The sequence below is a fragment of the Schistocerca serialis genome, chromosome 4 (genome assembly GCF_023864345.2).
Source record: "Schistocerca serialis cubense isolate TAMUIC-IGC-003099 chromosome 4, iqSchSeri2.2, whole genome shotgun sequence".
NCBI classification, from domain to species: Eukaryota; Metazoa; Arthropoda; class Insecta; order Orthoptera; family Acrididae; genus Schistocerca; species Schistocerca serialis.
The window spans coordinates 16,566,022-16,589,434 of record NC_064641.1 but is presented as its reverse complement, the minus strand read 5'-3'; the positions used below and the strand labels follow the sequence as shown (position 1 = coordinate 16,589,434).

The 23,413-nt window shown below is 41.3% G+C and overlaps 1 protein-coding gene across 1 annotated transcript in view; it reads left to right on the top strand.

Moving 5' to 3' along the window:
- Positions 1–23,413, top strand: part of LOC126473673 (carcinine transporter-like) — a 111,677-nt gene that overhangs the window by 2,026 nt on the left and 86,238 nt on the right. Inside the window, exon 2 of the mRNA XM_050100908.1 lies at positions 15,150–15,409. Coding sequence (XP_049956865.1) covers positions 15,150–15,409 — 260 coding nt within the window. The remainder of the gene's footprint in view (positions 1–15,149; positions 15,410–23,413) is intronic.

Sequence of the window (23,413 nt, the reverse complement as noted above, 5' to 3'; positions counted from 1 at the left end):
CGTAAGATATTCTGAAGCTGCAGTGCTCATCTTTGGCACGTTCGTGGAAAAAGGAACGAAAAACCAGCTAAGTTGCAAAATCTGTGGAATTCGCATGGCTGTTTAAATGTACTTACCTTTATATGCTGACTCCGGGAATTTCCTTTCCCTTAATCACTTGCGTCACATAAATTGATTTCGAAAACTTGGGTACAAAAACTTGATGTAAAATTTAAACGTGTTTTCCGTGTTGATTATAGCAAGACTCGTGTGGGTATCGTGATATGACGAGTAGTATTTGTACGTCGATTGTAAACTTAACCTGTTCTTTTCAGGAACGTGATATATTGTGTAGTACTATATCGCCCACTGTAACTTCAGCTGTTCTCTTCATACACTTTGGCCACAGTATCCTCGTTCACAATTAACAGTTTCCAAATTCCATCACATATTTACGTGAAAAAGACATATTTTTGAGAAGTTCTGGGATGCTTGCAAAGATTTTCCTAATTTACGAATGTGCTGCTTAACCTGTTCCATAATGAATCGGTGTCTGTGATTTAGAGTTACTGCAAATAAGTAACAAATGGTCTCACATTGTTCTCTATTTTAATAGGAGTGTATATTGCCCGCATTTATCGTACATTGCTGCCGTATTATCTCAGCGTCCATAACGCGAAAAACGTTGAAGAGAAACAATAAAACTTGTACCAATTTTTCAGTTGTTGAAGAGAAACAATAAAACTTGTACCATTTCAGTTGTGGAAGATATCTCGTTTTTGGCTATAAATCACTTTAGTTCCAAAACGCCACTGGGAAAACTTGTAGCATATCAGACGCACAAATTAAAAGAGAATCGGCAATCCTAGTATAAAGTTATTTGTTTATTATTCTGCAAAACACTGCACCAGGCATAAGTTATTTGTTTACTGTTCCTTAAGATATTGCAGCAGGTATAATACAGCCTCACTGTGTTTGCTGAGTTGACGGCTGGAAATCGCCCTCACTAACTGCCAGGTGTTCACAGGCTACTTTGGATGGGTGTGTTGGGAGGGCTGCCAAGAGTTGTGTATCAGAAACACCAAAGGTATCTGAAGTACCTCTGCTGTGCATATTGTCTCTCCTGGTGTAAATGCAGCACGCATCACTAAGCGGCTCTGCGAATTGAGTCTTGTGATATACTTATAAGCAGTTGGTAGTCCTTAAACAATTCGGAATTTCTCTCCCACTCTTCACCCAGTTTGATGTTTTATCCATTGCGTCTTCAATTACTTGACTCTGTTACTTGCTTAGATTAGGAACGTTTTAGGCCAGAGGTCCTCCACCTCGCTTAAGGTTGTGACAAGAGAGGCGGCCCTGTACTCTAAAAATATAAAAGAATTTCTTTTCAGAAAAGAGGTCAGCCACTTCTCACGAAACTCTAAGTTGTTTATATATTGCTGACTTCTTGGAGTACGAGGTTTTGGCCCAAAACAAACCTCCTGTGAAGCCTGCTTGAACCCAATACCATGATACCTCTTCTTGTAAGAATTACTACGCTCTCCAAGCGATCTTTCCGACACGAACTTCAAGCCGGATGCCTGCTTGTTCAACTGGGATTGTTTCAAGTAATCTTGTACTGGGTCTATTATCCATAAGCCGTTCAAGTAGCTTGTAGGTCACACTTAGCAGGGCCATTCTTCGATAACTCTTAGGGTTATCAGCTGATTTGCCAGGTTTTAGGTACTATTGAGGTTATCTTCGAGCATTTAGATTCTTGCGGTATGTTATAAAATCAAAGCATAGAAAGCAAAAGACCACAGAGCAGTAAGTTGATGCAGTCTTTCTCCAGTATAGTTAGTGAAGCACCTATCGCTTATGTGTGGGTTTATGTTTTTATTGTACTGTAATGCTCGTTACTACGCTTTTGTTCATGTTTTTGCAGCCCACTTAAAATCAGTTCACATCATATCTTTGTGTACTCTAAGGCTGGCAGATTTACTGCATATTGTTCGTCAAGTTATACGCCATCAGCGCATACTACCACTTGCGGCGTGGCGGGGTCGGTCGTCTGCGTTTTTGTTAACGCTATCGCTCAGTCCAGCTACCTCGATAGGATTCTCGCCGATGTCCCTTCACTTCTAACATTCTGCGTGGTGTCTGTTTGTTTTATATCGTGTCTCCCTACCACTTTCGCGCAACGACGCTCTGAGCGTGTTTTTTAGGGAATTGACTAGTTTGAACCTGGGACCTGTTGCTGGTAGGGAGACGCCAGACCACACATGACATGTAGAGTTCAGAAGAGTTCAGTGAGACTAGCGATGATATAACCAAATACTTAATGATTTCAGCGTCAGCTCCACTGCACTCCCTGTAAAAGAATCTTAATACTAACTAAATGTAGTGGAAGGGGTTCAAGGTTATTTTTAGTTAGCTGGTAAGCAGTTAAGTTTACCATTGGAAATTTTATCCTACTCACAAAACATTGTTTATAAATTGCACTATTGATAAAAGGAAATGTTTTAATACAGGATGGTAAAAACCAACTGCGTTCAACAAAAATGTGAACGAATATTCCCTGAATGGGTTTCCAAGTTCTACAATGGATCAAAGGATGACCTATGCCATATCACATCTATAATCTAGGTTTAAATTAAGTTTCACAAAAGAGAAAACTATCAAAATGGTCTACAGTGACCCTCAATTACCTTTAATTACTTATCTAACTTGTCGTAAATTACAGTGGCTGATGTGGCTTCTCAATAACTATATAACAGAAAAATCATCGCGTTTCAGATTTTTACTTCAAGTGGCAAATGTTAACACCATGAGCTTTAATTGACGATCGACACTAGTATTACACAAAAAGGGGGGGTGTAGCAGATGAGACTTCTGCAGTTCTGAGTGAAGCTTTATGCGCTGTTATGCGGCATCGCATGCGTTCATTACCTTTTCGGTGTTCGTCAGGGGGCAGCTGGCAGCACAGCTCCGCTCACCTCGCCGTCTCGGAAGCAACTCTCCCCTAACTTCTCCTTACTACAATTTACCGAAATTGGTTTAAAAAAACTATCTGGCTGTGTTTTCATCTGACCAATCAGGGTCTCAATGTTAACCTTAAACTCCGCCTACAAAAATTCTGTCTATCCAATGAGAAATGTTATACTTTTCCTGGTGGAGCAATGTTTTCAAAGTTTGCAACATAACAGAGACGCGAAAAAGTCTCACGCTAAAACTTGCAGCGGGTGTGGTCCTCTAGTGTTATCGTAAGATCTATACTGTTCTTCTGGAGGGCTCTATCTTTTAACATGGGCTGGGGGGTGGTCCTAGTGTAACAGAGACGCGAAAAAGTCTCACGCTAGAACTTGCGGCTGGGGGGTGGCCCTATTTGTGTTATCGTAAGATCTATACTGTTCTTCTGGAGGGTTCTATCTTTTAACATGGGCTGGGGGGTGGTCCTGACGTAACAAAGACGCGAAAAAGTCTCACGCTAAAACTTGCAGCTGGGGTGGTCCTAGTGGTTAGCTGGCGACGTGGGTGTCCAGTTTGTCCCTTATCGTAGGGCCTTCTAGCTTAACACGGTTCTGCTCTCGGCTTCTGCTCTCGTTTCTCCCCTCGGAACTGTGTCTGTCTCACGGTGAGAAGGTATGACTTGCATTTAGGCATTCTTGTGTTAGTTTATTGTATTCCATTTGCTCACTCGTTACTCGTATTACTTTGGTTAATTTAATGTCACGATTTATTTGGAGCTATGTGACATACTACTGGATTTGCTTATCATGTCAGGGTTTTCATGGAAGGTGTTGGATTCGCCTGACATCTTACACACTCTGTGGTAGCAGACGCGTGCTAGGCAGTGTAAAGGAGCCATGATGAAACCACCACCTAATACGTACCACACAGAGGCCTCGTAACTCTAGTTGAAAGTCAGTTCCTGAAAGGCCATGATTAAAAAATCGGACGTTCGGGATCTTCAGTCTACTTGCAGAAAAGCGTTTAAAATTAGATTAGCTCTGCTTTTTATTCATATTGAAACACATGAAATGGCTATCAAGTCCGTATTTAATATGGTAAAACGTTATCATTCAAAGTTCACTGTCTTTATAACAAATATTCACTCGGAAAACAGCCAGAATTTAGTAAGTCCCACCCGACTAATTATCAGGTTCTATCAGTCACAGACCCACCACTATCGCGAGTTAAACATTCGGTCGTTTCAGTGGTCTTCTTCGTAAGAGGCGTTCGCTAGAATATTCCGTACAGAGTACGAAACACGCCACGCAGAGTTGTTACTACGACCAGAAAGTTCACACGCTCATATCTCTCAAAGTATTTAATTTAGAAACACCAAACCTTCATCATATTGTTCGTAGTTCCAGTCGTGTCGATCACGATATGTTTGAACCGAAATTAGATCACTATTTCCTCATATTACAGAGTATTTTTATGGAGCGATCTGACATCGTGTTATCCATAGACCGTCTAGCAAGCGACTCACTCTCGAGGTACTCTCCTCTCTGCACACTCCTCTTTTCGCGTGGGAACGGCGTGATTCTGATCGGTTGTTGATCTAAATAACCAATCAGAACGTTCCTTCCAGATCATTATCGTGTCAAATCTTGCCTTATCCCATCACTAATTCGATAGTAATTAATGTCAGCAAAACTTCAAATTCTTGTATTTTGTTTAATCAAAATAAACGAAGTGCGAAATATTCTTCAAATTGATAAATAAACTTATTAGGCCTCTAACTTAACAAATCTGTATTTGCAATTCGAGTGTTAGCAGACATAGGCGACATAACAATTAAAAAGCTTGCATACTTTGCCTACTTTCATTCCATAATGTCATATGGTATAATATTTTGGGGTAACTCTTCAAGTCTAACAAAAGTTTTCAGAGTCCAAAAGCGTGTAATACGTATTATTTGTGGAGTAAATTCACGGACGTCCTGTAGAAACCTCTTCAAAGAACTGTGTATACCAACTACTGCCTCTCAGTATATTTACTCCTTAATGAAATTTGTCCTAAATAACATATCTCTTTTTGCAACAAACAGCTCAGTTCATACATACAATACCAGGAACAAAAATGATCTGCACAAGGACTTAAAAGCACTCACTTTAATTCAAAAAGGGTTCCACTACTCAGGAACACTCATCTTCAATAATTTACCAGCAAACATAAAAAATTTAGTTACAAATAAAGATCAGTTTAAAAGGAGCGTGAAAGACTTACTTGTGACCAACTCCTTCTACTCCATTGACGAATTTTTTAATAGAAATGATGTATTGTATATACTCATAATATTAGTATTGTTATTTCAGCTTAAAAATGATGTATATACTCATACTATTTGTATTGTTATTTCAGCTTAAAAAAAAATTGACTTGTTGCACATCCACGAGGATCTCCTCAGCACGGATCTATGGAACGAAAAACTAATCTAATCTAATCTGGCTACTTCTATACAAAAGCAAGCACACACCGACATACACCACCTGAATCGTGGTTGCAACATAACTTTCCCACGGTTCGTTATTACAAGGTTTTATGTAAAATGAAATATTAAATTTTAATGCATGTCCCACATACACTCTCTCAATCATTCTCACGCATTCACACGGCAAAATATAATCAAATAATAAGTTTGACCGATTTTTATATTACGTAATGCACAGTGACTAAAGTTTTTTTTAAAAAAAATCCTAATTAATTGATTTTTATGCACTGCTAACTTTGGAATGGCTTCAAATGATAATGAAAGTCAATCTGTTATTGTTCCTAACTTGGTTTTAAAAAATAAGTGTAGGTTTTAGGACTCTTAGGTAATTCTCTTTTTCTTCAGAACTATAATAAATAAAAATCTGAAATTTTGACAGCATCATTCTATTAACAAAAGGCTGTGTACTAAATTCGAACAACTTCGGATAGTAACTAATATGGATTATTTAGATTCGTAGAGGGTATGAATCTTCATATCGACTGAATGTTACGCTATGCAGTTCCTACGTCAGGCGGCGTCAGCTGTACTGTGAGCAAAGAAAAAAAAAAAAGGAACCATAGCCATCCTGCAGCTACCGTACTACACGACTGCGTGCTTTACTGCAACGAACGTCATCTCGTAGAAACTTGCTGAGTTACGCACTACCGCATTCTTTGGAGCTGTCATTATCGACGGTGACTGTACATTGTCCGCCAGACACCCACGGAAGTTAACGTATGTACTTTCACTTAAGGGGTCAGCAGGTTCCTTGAACAAAATATACATTGGTAAATGCTCGAGCTATTCAAACTCAATATTGGCCTCCAAATTCCTGTCGCTACACTTGTAACCACTTTCGTGTTGTCAACACATGTCTCCTTCCAAGGCTGGTTGATTTAGCACTATTAACCAAAAAGAATCGCTAAAATGCTCACTTAAAGAAGAAGCAGCAGAGGAAAATAATAGTTCCACACTAAGCCAGGTACAGACACATTAAATTGTGAACTGTCTCTGCGTCGTGAGTCTACGAACATGTGGAACAATGCGTATGTGTACGACTGGAAGCTCAAACTGGGGAAAGTTGGATCAAGGCAGACAATGATGACGGAGCCCGCTGTTAATGGTTGCTGTGTATCTGAGGAAGGGATGGACAGTTCGCTATTCGAAACGGAAAACGCTCTACGTTAAACATCGTGAGATCACTGATCTGAGTAATAGGCCCAGTTGTAAAGTTCCTTAACCCAAATGTTGTGTGCCCTTGTGCATTGATCTTAGTAAAATGAGTTCTCTCTTTGAGACGCTATTGCAGCAATACGTTTTATAAACCAGTATCATGTTGGAAGACAGGCATTGCCCAAAACGACGGCTGTTTCAGCAAATAAAGCTATTGATTCTTCAGCTATCGACAACCTCAAAAAAATTACATTATTCCAGTGAAAAAAATCCATAGTTACTTGCATATCGTGGTATGTAAGAAAGATTGGAATATTAAAAACATGGAAACATACTGCCCTCTTTGCATGTTATCATTTTCTAACATCTAGTTTTGATGGTTCAAATCGTTTACGAAATACGATGGATGTTACGAACATTTTATTCTGTCTTTATCATTTGCTTGTGTAATCAGTTCTCACTGTACTACCTATAAACCATTTTCTGAAGACTGTAAATAGATATAGCTCCTTTTCCAAATTTAAAGAATTATTCAATATCTTAGCTACATTTTGCAAGGAGCGGTGTATGATCACTGTGCACCAAAACCAAACTCATAGCGAGCAGCTCAATTTTATAGGCAATTCATCACGAAGCACCATGGAGCCATCACCAGCTTGCACAGTGTCTTATTCACAACTTGGTGCATGGCTTCTTGTGGTCGGTGGCACTCTCGAAACCTACCAACTCAAATCTGGACTCATCTGACCAGACCATGGTTTTCCAGTCGTCCAGGGTCCAAAACCGATATTTCGCCGCACTGTACTAACAGGTACGTTCGCCGTACGTACCACATTCACTTCTGCGGTACTTTCACGGAATGTTCGTTGTCTGTTAGCACTGACAATGCTACGCAAACGCCACTGCTCTGGGTCTTTAAGTTAAGGCCGCAGGCCACTGCATTGTACGTGGTGAGAGGTAATCCACAGATATACAGAAAACAGGGGAAACGCAGTGCAAATGTGGAATATGTGGGTGGAGGCGACTAGATGCAGTCGAGTACAATGCTATACTACGCGTCCCGATCCCAAATATAGTGGATTTGCGCTAGGTGTTGGCAGCTGTACTGCGAGGGTCCTCCAAAAGATGCACACTATTTTTTTTTAATCCATCTTTTATTCTACATGTTTGAAAGTTTTACAGTGTGTAGATACATCCTTTAGGAACCATATTTTCGTTTCTCCACATCATTTCCATCTCTCTCAACTGCCTTACGCCATCTTGGAACCAGCGCCTGTATACCCGCACGGTAAAACTCTGGAGCAACCTGTTGGTGCCACTGTTTGGCAGCGTGCACAAGGGAGTCATCATCTTCAAACCTCGTTCCACGAAGAGAGTCTTTCAGTTTCTGGAAGAGATGATAGTCGGATGGAGCCAGGTCAGGACTGTAAGGCGGGTGTTTCAGTGTTGTCCATCCGAGTTTTGTGATCGCTTCCATGGTTTTTTGACTGACATGTGGCCGTGCATTGTCGTGCAACAGCAAAACATCCTGCTTTTGCCGATGTGGTCGAACACGACTCAGTCGAGCTTGATGATTCTTCAGTGTCGTCACATATGCATAAGAATTTATGGTGGTTCCACTTGGCATGACGTCCACAAGAAAGAGTCCTTCGGAATCGAAAAACACCATAGGCCTAACTTTTACAGCAGAAGGTGTGGTTTTGAATTTTTTTTCTTGGGTGAATTTGCATGATGCCACTCCATTGATTGCCTCTCCGTCTATGGTAAAAAATGATGGAGCCATGTTTCATCACCTGTCACAATTCGTCCAAGAAATTCGTCTCCACCATTCTCGTACTGTTCCAAAAGTTCGCTGCATACCCACTGTCAACATCCTGGGAATTCACCTGGCACAAACCTTTCTTAACGCCAACACTTTCAGTATTCTGCTAACACTTCCTTCCCCTATCCCAACGTAGCGTGACAATTCGTTCACTGTGATGCGTCTGTCAGCAGTCACCAATTCGTTAACTCTCTGCACATTGTCTGGAGTGTGTGCTGTACGAGGCCAGCCGCTGCGAGGACAATCCTCAATATTGCCGTGCCCGCTTTCATCACGTAACCTGCTTGCTCACCGACTAACTGTACTACGGCCGACAGCAGCATCTCCATACACCTTTTTCAACCTCTTGTGAATGTTTCCCACTGTCTCGTTTTCACACTACAGGAATTCTATGACAGCACGTTGTTTCTGACGAACGTCAAGTGTAGCAGCCGTCGTGAAGACATTCTGTGACGGCGCCAATCACGGGAACAGGTTGAACTAAGTTTGAAAACAAGCGGGAAGGATGTGTCTACACACTGTAAAACTTTCACACATGCGGAATGAAAACTGTATTTTTACAAAAATAGTGTGCATTTACAAGCAGCTTTAGAACACGGAACGAGAAGTTATGTCATGAGAGCGTGGGTAGAAGTGACATAAAAAAATCGATAGAATTGCGAAAAATGATGGAAAATACGTACAAATTGAGGGAAAATACGCTGAGATGCGGGGGAAATTGAGAAAGTAATTGCGTGACTGCTGGTTGACGCAGAACAATTCTTGTTAAAGGGGACAAGTATGCGACAACAATAGGAATCCGAGAAAACGTCGACATGGAAGCGAAAGGAACCAGGGAAACAGTTACTTTTTTCCATCGAGGCAGCATTCCACTGTATGTCTATTGAGGTAACAGTGATACAAGCGAGTTGCTTCTGTATTTGACGCTTTTAAGGAAAACAGAAACCGTTTGCCTCTAAAGTGACATACATCTTCGTTAGAAATGGCTCTGAGCACTACGGGACCCAACTGCTGAGGTCATTAGTCCCCTAGAACTTAGAACTAGTTAAACCTAACTAACCTAAGGACATCACAAACATCCATGCCCGAGGCAGGATTCGAAACTGCGACCGTAGCGGTCTTGCGGTTCCAGACTGCAGCGCCTTTAACCGCACGGCCACTTCGGCCGGCCTTTCGTTAGAGGATAACAGAGAGTGGACGGGGTGATCGATTGAGATGGAGCTGTAACGAGGTACGATTTAATGGGAGACTGATGGTGCATTGTAGAGGGAGAGGGATATGTTGGCGCTGGCTATTTGGCCATTTATTCCCCAGTTCTGTCAGGATGTATCAGTCGCGTGGCATAGCCTGCATTCGAATCGGATACAACCACGTGTTCTGTATTTGACTTAGGGCACTGTCTATTTGCGATCGTTAACAGCAAACCTCTCCGTCATCAGTGGGCTTCTATCTCATGTGTGATGAAACGTGACCATCCTGTTTCGACTCATTCCTCTAAACGAACGAAGATTTATGCGATGTACTCCATTCCCTTGTCGCATCTTGGGTATAAAATCGGGACTTTAGTTTTATAACTAACATGATTCTAAGTTAGCGATAGGTGTTCGTGAGACACTGCAATCCCCATGTATACATCTGCTTGACAGATGTCCTGTTTACAGAGTTGGTGGAGGCATGATGCGTAATTTCACATGTCGGGCGCCGCTGCTATGCGTTTATCTATTTCCTTGTAAGAGGTATTCTCCATTACTAACATCATTTTATATAGGACTGATGCGAGCATAGTATAATTTCTGAACCTTGATCGGATATGAACAGTGGACGCTATACATCTCTGGAGAGCTACATTTTGCATGTATCACACCCAGCCACTGTTTTAAGGAAGTAGTTTTATCGTTTTACAGTTTGTTACCTTAGTTTATCTTAGAGAAACCTGCAAGATGGATGTATGTCATGCGCTTGAGATATATTTCTTACACTGGAATATTAACAGCGCTATACAGTATATGTTTGTGTTGCGACATGTGCAAAGGAAATGACTATGTCCAGTCGCAAGGAAGGTATGGATTTCACATGGAATACAGTGATAGCAAAGGGGAGAGTATGTCAAGTCATTGAAACTGCACAGATATTTCTATTTCCAGAGCCACAGCCATCAGCAAGGAATATTTCCGATACTTCATTCATTGTTGAATGTCATACAACTGAGGTCACAATAGCAACATTCAATTGTAAGTACAGCGATCAAATATATAAGCGACCAATTTCCTAGGATGATGATTCTGCCTATGCATGCTTGGCGTGCAGTGCCGGTGGCATGTGGTGGTAATGATTAATGTTTCCCATTAACAGCAGGAGCTGCCGAAATAGAAAGGCCTATTGGGATGCAGGAACGTAGTTGAATGAACCGATTCGTCCTCTAGACGACCAAATAGCGAACTAATACTTACTATGTGTTGGGCAACTTTCGTGATTGCATGGCAATTTTAGAAGATTCAATATGGACATGTGTTTGCGATGGACCATTATTCTCTCCCATGTAAATTGGCTGAGTGACTGCTTCTTCACATTTCCCATCTTTATTTGGTTGAGAGAAGATCGATTGTGTTGTGTGTTGAGTGCATCTAGCAGGAGAAAGACGGGTGGAGGACACGTTTGCTGGTTCTCTAGACATGAGAAACACCTTAGTTGATTTTGTAAATTACAATGATGATTAGGAATCTGTTAAATCACCGACATCGATATTCACGAGTGAAAATATCAGTTTCGTCATTTGTTTCCGAGTTTTCACGTAAAGGTCTTAACAGACGGGATAAGTTTCTAGTTACTCAATGGCTCACAATGATTTCTTACTCAGGGGAAAATTGTGTGACCTGGGTGGTGGAAGCTATGCATGGAATGCACTGACACAAACCCCGACTTGGCAGTCTGAATATATAAAAGGTGCCATTGTGTGTTGGCTGGATTTACAAGTATCGAAAGTACAAAAAGTTTTCGTGTAAGTGGTGAAATCGATAAACTGAAAAGACTCTAGGGCTTTTTAAAATTATAATTACACCCTTTATTCATCGACAAGTATGTTATGGCAGGAGGCTTTTTGCAGTATGGAAACGACACCCAGCTGGTGCAAGTGTGGACGTATCATAATTTTTTTATACACCTATAACTGATAATCAAAAATGTTATGCTGCTGCTTGAACATAAAGAGAGTGTGGCTTATGTTCCAACATATCACCAGATGTTTGTGGGACGTAATCAAACTACTATTCATGTAAAAGAAAATTTTGTATGTCTAGTCGTAAGGGAAGGACGCATTCAACATGGTGAATTGCGATTTCAATGCACTGAGGAGTACATCCGAACGTAAGTGGTGATAGATTCATTTCGTAAACAGCTGCACAATATAGCAATGCTAGTGTTCAACTGGATTTGCTATAGTGTGCAAACAGGACAGGTGACACGGCTGTGACAATACATCCCCTCATCTGCATCCTTAAGCATACCCTCGCATTTTCATCGTTGTTCTGTCGATAGTGATGTTGAATTCAGCACACCAACCCGCAACGGTGGTGTCTTTCCAAGCATTACGGCCGCAGGTACGGTATTCATTAGCGCACAGTGCCGGATGCCTGTCCTTCATAACAGTTGTTTGAGAGAATCTTGGCAGGATGCAGCACCTTCCAGAAGCACTGATTCAAAGAATTTCTCAGATACTTTCCTAGGACTGAGGAGAATAGAGACATATAGCCAGTGTGAGTGTAGGCATCCCATAACTTTTTCGGGTGCTGTGCAGATATAAATGGTAACTGCACTGTTTGTGTAAAATGTGTACATATTGCAGTGTAATGTTCTGTGGCTTATGTTGGGCATGACCAGAGAAAATAAGTGTGTGTCCTATCATGAGGGACGTATAGATTCAGCACATCCATAGCTGCAAGGTTATGAGAGATTTTTATGTGGAAAATTATATGCCCTATAGGTACTCAGATTCGTTCCAGTACCACAGCCATCAAAAGGAGACATTACTGGTACATCTATCGGTGTCAAACTGCAGAAGCAATCGTAATATTTAATTGTAGTTACACTGGTAATTACGTTCCTGGTTCCCAATATTCTTGTGAGTCTTGTGTGTATTTGATGATCTGTAGACAACTTTTGTGACGTTTAACTGTCAGTGCAATATGGCGATGTGTACAAAATAGTTTTTTGACACTGAAAGTCTTGTCTGCAGGAAGCAATGGTGGGCAGTGCTCCCACACTGGCAGCAGCAGCGGTTTGATGGGTAAATTCAGTGACAGATGGGCTGTCCCATAAGGATTGCTAGGAAAAATACACCCTGTGCTATTCTGAGAAGCACTGCAACATCTCTCTCGACACTGGACCCGCACCGCAGCTATGTGTCATCGCAGTGGCAACGGTGCCTAGGTGAACACGTATTTTGACAGGTATTTCTCGGGTGTCATGCATGAAAGAGATGCCACCTTCTCATGCTTGCGGGACCCGAATGGACACCTGTGCATGGCTCGGCAGTTGATGGCCGTGTCATCACTTCGCGGGGGCTGCCGGTGCACCCTGACCTTGGCGTCGCCGTTGGGCAGTGGGATGTGTTTTTTATTAGTGATCTTTTCTTTAAACTATATTCCACTGACTTCACGGACTAATAGGATGCCACGAACTAAAAAAACTACCCCATACATGTGAAGAATATCGATTTAATTAACATGCATAAACTTTTTATATCAACATAGTATTAGCAGTACAATAGTGAAGGGGGGGATGTGTGTGAGTGGGCGACATGGAGCAGAACAGCAGGTTAAGTGCAGAACACTACAATAATTTGAATAAGTTTTTTGTAAAATGCAGTACAATAGTTTAAGGGGGTTGGTGACAAAGAAGAATGCGCCATAAATGGCGTTCAAAACCATCTGGATTTCGAAAAGTGTATCAGAAAATGGTGGGAGGACATGAATAATTACTTAATTTGGTATCAAGGGCGGTACAATAGTTTAAGGAAATGAGGGTGATATGGAAAACCACTAAACATAACAATAGGTTAAGTGCTGACAAAGGGCCAAACATTAGGTTAAGGCACCTAGAGTACAGTGCTGAACATTAGGTTATGCAACATGTTTGCCCCATGTAATTGCTTCTTACAAGACCTACATGTTACCAAACACAAGAGATTGCTGAGCAAGAGAAATCCATCCCCCACAAACTGAATGCTTTGTAAATAAATAATATATCCTTTAATTTCCTGTTATGAGATCCTTCCTCTCCACCAATTTCCATATATTCCATACACAGCAATCGATTTCTGGACAAATTCTTTAACTAAATAAATTAACTACATTCCATACACTGCCATAAATAATTAAATAATATTCTATACATTTTCTAAAGTGTTTAAACAATATTCCACACACTGCAACACATTCCCTCAAAATGACCGATCAACTTAGTCTCTTTTCCTGCCGATTTCTGGGAGAGATGTTGGGAGGGGAGGAGGCTTACCAGAGGGGGAGAAGTTAATTAATTGATTAGTTTAATTAAGTAGTCAATCAAATTGATAAGAGTGAGAGGCGCTATCCAATAACTCAGACCTGAAAGTGTACCTGTAGCAGCGAGGGTGAGGTTTCCTCAGGAGGGACGGGAGTTGGAGGGGGCAGGGAAGCAATAGGTTAAGTTCCTGTCAATCAAAATGAATGATCCTTTAAGTAGAACAATAGGTTAAGTACCTGTCACTCAAAGGAGAACGATAGGTTTGCCCCTGAGTGCATAACTGCCTCTCAGGTAGGCAACCCGCACTAACAAAATGTGCTGATGGCTGCTTTGCTCTGCTACTCAAATGTACTGTTCACTAATGAGGTTTCACTTCAACATGCTATAAGTTACTACAGCATTAGGAGACTATTGTAAATGGTGAAGGAAAATTTATTATTGATGACTGAAGCCTCTGCTATATGTATATGTTGTGTTCATTAAAGTTACAGAAAAATGCTATGAACTTATGCATCAACCTAATAGTTGCTTGCATGAGGGCCAGAGGTGGACCAACGTGATATTGAAGCATCCAGTTTCTCATGACCTGTTTGCTTGCAGTCAGCACAGGTACACCATACCTACTAATTTCCATCCCATTGGGTTATTTCTCCGTGGTGCGTCATTTCTTCATTTTCTTTTCTTTTTTTGGTCCTAGAGTGTATTGCTGCACAGTCGTTGTTATTCTCGAAATAGTAACGACATAACACTGAACTCACAGAGCATATACGCTACTGGATGTACTAGTAATATCTCATACACCCAATACCGACACAAGTTAATCACATGCACATAGGAATTGAATTCAACAAACAAAGAAACCACGAATTGTAAGAGAAAACAGCAATAAAATGGACTGAGCGATTATACACAAAAATAAAAAACTTAAATAAATAAAACTGATTGAAATATTTCGAAATAAATTAGGGTCAATGAGACTGGTAACTTTTGCTGCTGTGGTAATTGGAAACAGGACCAGATAGCTCTACAGACACAAAAAACTATTGCCCACAAGCTCTACCAGCAGAGTATGGCACTCGCTGCCTGATGCTGCAGGTAAATAACTTTTGTAGGCATAAACAAAAAATAAATGTCTGCCTGTCTTGCTGGGGACTCATTACCGTTCCCTGTCAGTGATGGCGATAGTAACACCGCTGTTCCGTTATTCATTTTCAGGAGAAGGCTGGAATCCCAGAATGCAATACAAAAACAAAGGCTTCTCCAGCATTTGAGGAGGTCCTGGACGCCATTGGGTCCAGGGGGAAGTTCCAGACGAGGCTAAACATCGTCTTCGTTTGCTTTGCCTCATGCTTCGACCTGATGAGCGTCAACATGTTCTACCTGGCTATGCAGACTCCTGATCACTGGTGCTACGTCCCTGGCAGGGAACTTTCCAACCTTTCAGTTGAGCAGTGGAAGAACCTCACCATACCGAGGTTTGTAGTGGGAAATACTTTAGCTTTCATCGATCAAATGTTCCATCGGTTCTTGTTAGAATCTTTAATACTTTATGGATGAAAACACACGCGATACTTGTGTAATATTATATAGTATTTATTATTTATTTCACAAATCGTTTTTTGCCTTTTATGAAATCATCAGGTACAAAGGTATGTGGTGCAGTGAAGTTTTATTGGACATTTTAAACTAGAATATCTGCAGAGTATCTCAATTTCCAGAGATGAAAAATGTTAACGTTAAGTTTAAGAGTAAAACAAGAGGGACTGTTTCAGTGTAAATGCGGTATAAGATTATTTAACTGAGATAAAATAAAGGAAGGAAGACGAACATTTTTCGAGTAAATTAAATTAATGAACCTATGTCCATCAGACCAAGCTTAGTACTGAATGACCAGGCGCAGCTCCCTTACTCGCCACTACTAACAGCAGATGTTCCTCACAACCCCATCCAGGCCACGTGGTAAATTCCACCCCTTACTCACGCACCCCATTTTCCTCTATTTCAGTTACTATAATTTCCTATGTTGTGTGAAAATATACATTGTGTAATCACATATGACTGGCTCACCTGCTTAATTTCTCTAATACAACTTATCTGTTAGTAATGTAGGAGCTATTAAAGACAAAATTATTTTTTTCAGCCACATCTTTGGAATATGTAAACAAATTTTACTGTTGAATTTATTTTCTTCTATGAACAACTGTTGTAATTTGTATACAGCTAATGTGTAACATGTTTTACCTTGGTTAAATGGTCATACATCGCATTTACACTGAAATAATCCCTGATGTTTTATTCCTAAACCCAACTTCGGAAATGGAGATAATCTGTAGATGCACTAGTTTAAAGTATTTGATCCAATAAAATTTCACTCTATCACATACTTTAACTTTGTACCTGATGATCATGTAAAAGCTGAAAACCGGTTTGAGAAATAAATAATGTATGTTGTAGGATATTACACCAACGTTGTGTATATTGTCATTCAAATTTTGGCTTTCATCTACTACAGTTGCCTGTTCATTCCATGGTAGATGAAACACAGTAAGTACAGCTTATTATAGGTGTGTGTACCGCATAAAACGATAAAAGATGGCACAGACCAATCCTGGTGTAACGTTATCATTCGGAATATGTAGCGTAAACAGAAAACGTTGCACTTTCAATATTAAAAAGTAATATACTGTTGGCGCAGCTTGCTTACTGAAACATGGGACTTGTGCAAAGGGTGCAACTACTTTCAGAATAAGATCTCGGAGAAAAATCTATCAGAAAATCCAGAGAAGTTACGGTTGTATGACACACTGTAAAGGCAACGTTTGGATACAGAGCTTCTGCCTAGTTCTTCACACAAGAGTCTAGTGTCAAAAATGAAACAGCAGACAGAAAGTGGGAACATTAATCTGCAAATTTAAAAATGAGTTCACCCGTAAGGACACTTCTAATGTAATGTTGTCTGACCATCGTACACACAAAAATAAACACTACCAGTACTGAAAAGCAGTTTAGACCATCCATTGCGAAGACTGCTCCAGAAAAATTTCTATTACAAACAACTTTATGCGGAGGGTAACTATAGCTCAGAGTCATTGTGAATAATGATAACAATACTCAACACTCAATAATCATTCAAATTATCACATAAATTATAACAATTAAAAAGTAAAGAATAGTGGGGTATTTCCAAAAACCACTGATCTGTATCAAGGTGATTTATTCCTACCCTTTCAAAATTTCACTCAGTGATTTGTATTCTTCGCAGATGAACTTGAAATGCGTCTATACTGACGTGAAACCGGTAGCTGCGAATAAAGCACTTTTCATACTGCTATGCGGCTTCTGGAAACACCTCATCGTTCTTGACTTTTTAGTTGTTATAATTTTTATGATAATTCGAATGGTTTTTGAATGTTGACTGTTGTTATTCTTAATCACAAATTGCTATTAGCTTTTACACCGAATATGGTGTGGAAACTGATCCTTTTTATTACTTATCTGTACCAAGACTCTCTCAGTAACAAAACAGGTGCACAGAATCTATATCTCCATACACACTCTGCAAACCACCGTGAAACGCACGGTTGTACAACATGTTAAGATGTTTATCTTTTCCATTCACGGGAAAGTGATTGCTGAGTTGTCACTATGCTCGCTGTAATTAGTCTTCTTTTGTCTTCGAAGTACAAAATACGTAGGAGGTATGGTACATTCCTTGGTTTGTCAGTTAATAATAGTTCTTGAAACTTAGTAAATAGGATGTAGGGTATAGTTGACTTTTATCTTCAAGCATTTTGTAAGCGGCCTGTGACGGGGGTGGGGGTGGGTTGCGTGCGAGGGGTGGTGGAGCTAAACACAGACAATCCCTCATACGACTATACACCACGTTACGTAGGACATGCACATCGCCATAATATTCTATGACTGAGCGCCTAGACCTCACGTACCTATCTCCTCTCTGCACTTGTTCCCTTTTTGTTCCAACCACCAACTAAAGATGGATCTGATATGTTTCTTTACTAATTAGCTGCAGGTTGAGGGAGCATACAATACACATAGCTTGAACCACAAACATCTGGTAAACACTCACATTTGTTCCACCAGTGCAATGTGGGCTGCACTGTTCACACAAAAGGTGTAACTAAGTGCGTACATGACAACTCGCACTTTTCGAAGAGTAAATTCTCAGCTTCTGTTGGTCACAGAGACAAGGGGTCAAGTGTTCTGGATAGCCTTAAGCCTACAGGCCATTTGTATACTTTGGGAATAACGGACATGCTGTCCCTTCTTGTTTTTCTTTCCGTTTTGGCCATCTGAGGACAACGTTAATTCGCGTCAAGTATTTTTTCTGCTGGGCTACCTCATTGTCCAATATTCTTTTATTCTCATGCTTTGCAACCTTCTGTCTTCTGTCTTATGACTTTGCTGTGGGTCTAGTTTCGTCTTCGAAACCTGTGGAAGCCTAGATTTTTATTTAAAAATTACTCTTTTGTATTATCTGTTTCCTGTATTCCCATTTCTTCTAGCCACCTTTGCACCTCTAGGACCCAGTGTACTTTGGTTCTCTTGTCCACCAGAAAATTATTTGCTGTGTTAACCTCCCATGGTCCATTCTGAGGATTTGTCCAAAGATCAGAATCCTCCTTTCGCTACTGATGTCCGAGATTCTCTCTACCTTGGTGTATAGTTCATGGTTCTCTCGTCTTCTAAATTGACTACCTTGTGTTCTTCGAGGTCGCACTGTTCTCCTGAGAATTTTTCGTTCCACGCGTTCTAGTCTCTTACGTACTCCTGTTCTTACTAGGATAAGAATTTCTGCTGCATGTAAGACTATTCTACAGTACAGAGTCAAAATTTAAACAATACACATTTCCTCCAGCCCTGGAAAACTGAACATATCGGGTGGTTCTTATACATTAGGTGTGGCCTAGGGTGGACCTTAAGAGGCTTAGAAAGCACTATTTGTTCATGGGCAGTTCCTGAGAAAACCTAAAAGAAAAAAAAAAGATTTTTGGGTGTCAAAAGCACCAATTGTGGCGATATCGACTTCCATAATTTCTATTAATGGCAAATAGTCGAAATTATTATCATATGTTTTTAAGATGATGTTATTCAGAACCTTGCAGTTTTCTTCAGTATCACTAACCATAAGCAAGATTCAGAGATTCAAAGTTACCGCACTTGCGCTTGTAAAATATGGAGGTAATATCTCTTGTGAGGCATAAATGTAGCTTTAACTCACGTAGTTAACACATGGAAAAAAACTCTAGGATCACCACAAGGGTTCTGAGGTCACAAAACAACGTTTTTAGCCAGCATTTTTCCGCCAACGAAACTTTGTGACGCCTTGTCTCAGGAAAAACAACACTTCACGCCTGTACAAATACGCCCAAAGTGTTACTGCAATGACAAAAATTGGCTGAAAAGAAAACCCCGAAACATTGCAAGTAAAATATTTCTAATAACATTTTTTCTATTTTAAGATACCATGAGCCAGACATTTCGGTGATCTGCTATAAATGCGCAAAGAATCCAAGAAAAATGTCAAACTATTTTGTGTTAAACTTATATTATGCTTTCTCATTGTCTATATGTGTCAAAGTATCTAAATTTGTCGAATTACACACATCAAAAAAAGTTTTCATCACCTCGGTTCCCAGAGTTCCACAACCTGTACAGAAAATTGGAATAGAGATCAACATAAACATCATGTCCGCCCTTTTTATTGCTCATTAAAACCACACATTGCATGTTGTAGTACCATACAGCGAGACCTTCAGAGGAGGTGGTCCAGATTGCTGTACACACCGGTACCTCTAATACCCAGTAGCACGTCCTCTAGCATTGATGCAAGTCTGTATTCGTTGTGGCATACTATCCAAAAGTTCATCAAGGCTCTGTTGGTCAAAATTGTCCCACTCCTCAACGGCGATTCGGTGTAGATCCCTCAGAGTGGTTGATGAGTCACGTCGTCCATAAACAGCCCTTTTACATCTATCTGTCCCAGGCATGTTCGATAGGGTTCATGTCTGGAGAACTTGCTAGTCACTCTAGTTCGGCGATGTCGTTATACTGAAGGAAGTCATTCACATGATGTGCACGACGGGGGCTCGAATTGTTGTCCATGAAGACGAATGCCTCGCCAATATGCTGCTGATAAGGCTGCACTATCCGTCGGAAGATGGCATTCACGTATCGCAGAGCCGTTATGGTGTCTTCCACGACCACCAGCGGCGTACGTCGGCCACACATAATGCCACCCCAAGACAGCAGGAAACCTCCACCTTGCTGCACTCGCTGGACAGTGTGTCTAAGACGTCCAGCCTGAACAGTTTGCCTCCAAACACGTCTCCGACGGTTGTCTGGTTGAAGGATATGCGACACTTGTGAAGAGATCGTGCTGCCAATCCTGAACGGTCCATGTTGTTGGGCCCACCTGTACCGCGCTGCGTGGTGCCGTGATTGCAAGGGTGGACCTCGCCATGGACGTCGGGAGTGAATTTCCGCACGACGTTCTGTGGCTGCACGAAAAGCATTATTTAACACGGTGGCATTGCTCTCAGGGTTCCTCCGAGCCATAATCAATAGTTAGCAGTCATCCACTGCAGTAGTTGCCTTTGGGCAGTCTGAGCGAGGCATGTCATCGACAGTTCCTGACTCTCTGTACCTCCTCCGTGTCCGAACAACATCGCTTTGGTTCACTCCGAGACGCCTGGACACTTCCCTAGTTGAGAGCCCTTCCTGGCACAAAGCAACAATGCGGACGCGATCGAACCGCGGTATTGACCGTCTAGGCGTGGTTGAACTATAGGCAACACGAGCCGGGTACCTCCTTCCTGGTGGAATGACTGTAACTGATCGGCTGTCGGACCCCCTGCGCCTAATAGCCGCTGCTCATGCGTGCTTGTTTACATCTTTGGACGGGTTTAGTGGCATCTCTGAACAGTTAAAGGGACTGTGTCTGTGATACAATATCCACAATCAACTTCTATCTTCAGGAGTTCTGGGAACCAGGGTGATGCAAAGCTTTTTGTTGTGCGTCTATCAATGAACTGTCAAAGGTTCACTAACCTCTGGAACTGGTTTTATATAACCAGCATACCTTGCTCTAACAAGCAATAGAAGAGTGCTATCGGGGAAGTACTCCTGTCGGAGCACAAACGAGGCGGCTATGTTCCTCTTTAAAAGACTTTGACAGAAGATGTGCGATACCAGTCACCTCAAACGTCATTCCGCCCTCCTCATCAAAAATTTTGGCATGCTGACATATTCGCGCTTTTTTGTGCAGAAGCAGAGTAGCAGGCAAACAGTGACGGTGGAAGGGAGACGAGACAGTGTCGGTGGAGAGAAAGAGAGAGGAGCCAGTGACAGTGGGAAAGAGAAAGTGGTAGTGTAAGAGAAAGAGAGGTGGATGAAGACAATAACAGTGGCATCAAAAGAGAGAGGAGAGAGGCAGTGTCAGTAAAAAAAGAAAGCGATTGGATAGAGATAGAAGCAGTGGGAGAAGAAGAGAAAGAAGACACTGGAAATGAAAAATACAGATGAGCCTGGGGACCTGAACACTTTCAGACCAGCGGACTTTTAACACGTATGTATGGGCGACGGCGCATTTTGGACCGAAATTTTAAACACGTTAGTATACGGTTTCGTTAGACCCCTGAAATTATTGAGCTGTCGGAGTATGGCGGGAACAGTTGCAGGGAGAAAGAAAGAAAAATGGAGACAGTGTAACTGATGATGATGATGATGATGATGATGATGATGATGATTTTTGGTTTGTGGGGCGCTCAACTGTGCGGTTATCAGCGCCTGTACAAATTCCCAATCTTTACTCAGTCCAGTCTCGCCACTTGTATGAATGATGATGAAATGATGAGGACTACACAAACACCCAGTCCCCGCGCGGAGAAAATCCCCAACTCTTCCGGGAATCTAACCTGGGACCCCGTGATCGAGCAGCGCTAGCCACTAGACCATGGGCTGCGGACAGTGTAACTGAGTGAGGAGACAGTGGCAACAGGTTATACTGTAAACCAATGGGGGAAAAGGGAGACAATGTGAGAGACGTATGTAGACTGTGGCAGTGAGAGGGAGATGCTAAGTATGAAGGCTTAACTTTAAAGAGAGACTGTGTAAGACGATTTAGAACGCTCTGTGTTAAAAGAGCGCGAAAACGTCCACATGCCAAAATGTTTGGCGTGGAAAACGGAATGAGGATTGAGGTAATTGGTTTCCCACTTTTCTGTCAGAGTGGTTTAAAGAGGATCGTATTCGTCTTTTCTTGTGCTCCGACAGGAGCGTTTACGTAATTACTATTTCTGCCACACGGTGTACTTGCAGTACAGTATACCCTATAGTTGTACTGCACAGCCTCTCTATTCGACTACTGGTTCCGTAAACAAGCAAAATCGCTGTCGACACATTTCTCGCCTTTAATGTTAATTCATCCAAAGTGTTCAACTAACGTTTTTTACGAGTTCACACACAACCGTTTCGCGGCGTGGCTGGCTGTTGATCTATCGATGCGATATGCGAACGCAAGTGTCCACTCGTAAAATTCAGTTACACAGATGACAAGTTCCCCTCAATCAGATTAATCGCCGAATCAGGATCAAGTCCATGTTTGCTGATTCCGTAACAGTGGCGACGCGGCTAGCTGTTACCTTAACGATGTGGCACAGGACTGTGGAAGTCGCACCTTTCATAATACTTCGCTGATACTGTTGAAAAAACTGTAAAACACACGGCCTTTACGGTGAAAGCCTTGACCATATCTCACCAAAGTGCTGAAATTTCCGTTTTCGCACGCCACGACTCCGGCACTATGTGTAGCGTCCGCCGCTAAGGCACTAACTAAAGTACTGTATAGTATAAACTAAACAATCCACCATTTTGAATACCACGTTGAAGGTGCTCGTTTAAAACTCTAATCTTAAATTCATCAAATGTACATTCCTTGCGCAGATAATATTACAGCGTAGTAAATGTATTCGCTCAGATTTGACTTTAAGAGGCAAGCAAATTAAAGTAGGTGATTAGACGAGAAATTCGAGATATGATACATTCACTTACGTTCCACGCAAATCATACGTTGCTCTACTACATATTTACCAAATACTGTTGAAATACGTCCCCAGTATCGTATTTTCTGGTTTATATGTGGTATATCCACGTATAAATTTACGCTAAGTAAGAGTTGCATTCGTAAACAGTTACGGAATAACGTTAAAATGGAACACAACAGGCATAAAATTCTAGTGTCTGATTCCACTCGTCAGCTTTGAGCAATGACGTCATACCTGAGGCAAGGATGCTAGATAGAGGCAATATTTGAAAGCAGCGGATGATATTCCTAAACAAAGGAATGTAGCATACGATAAAATTAGTCACAGTTCACGCTGTTATTTAATTACGCGCGAATTACATCGAAACGAACTGGAGATAATAGAGGTAAATAAGAGCAAACCCAAAGAGAAATATTT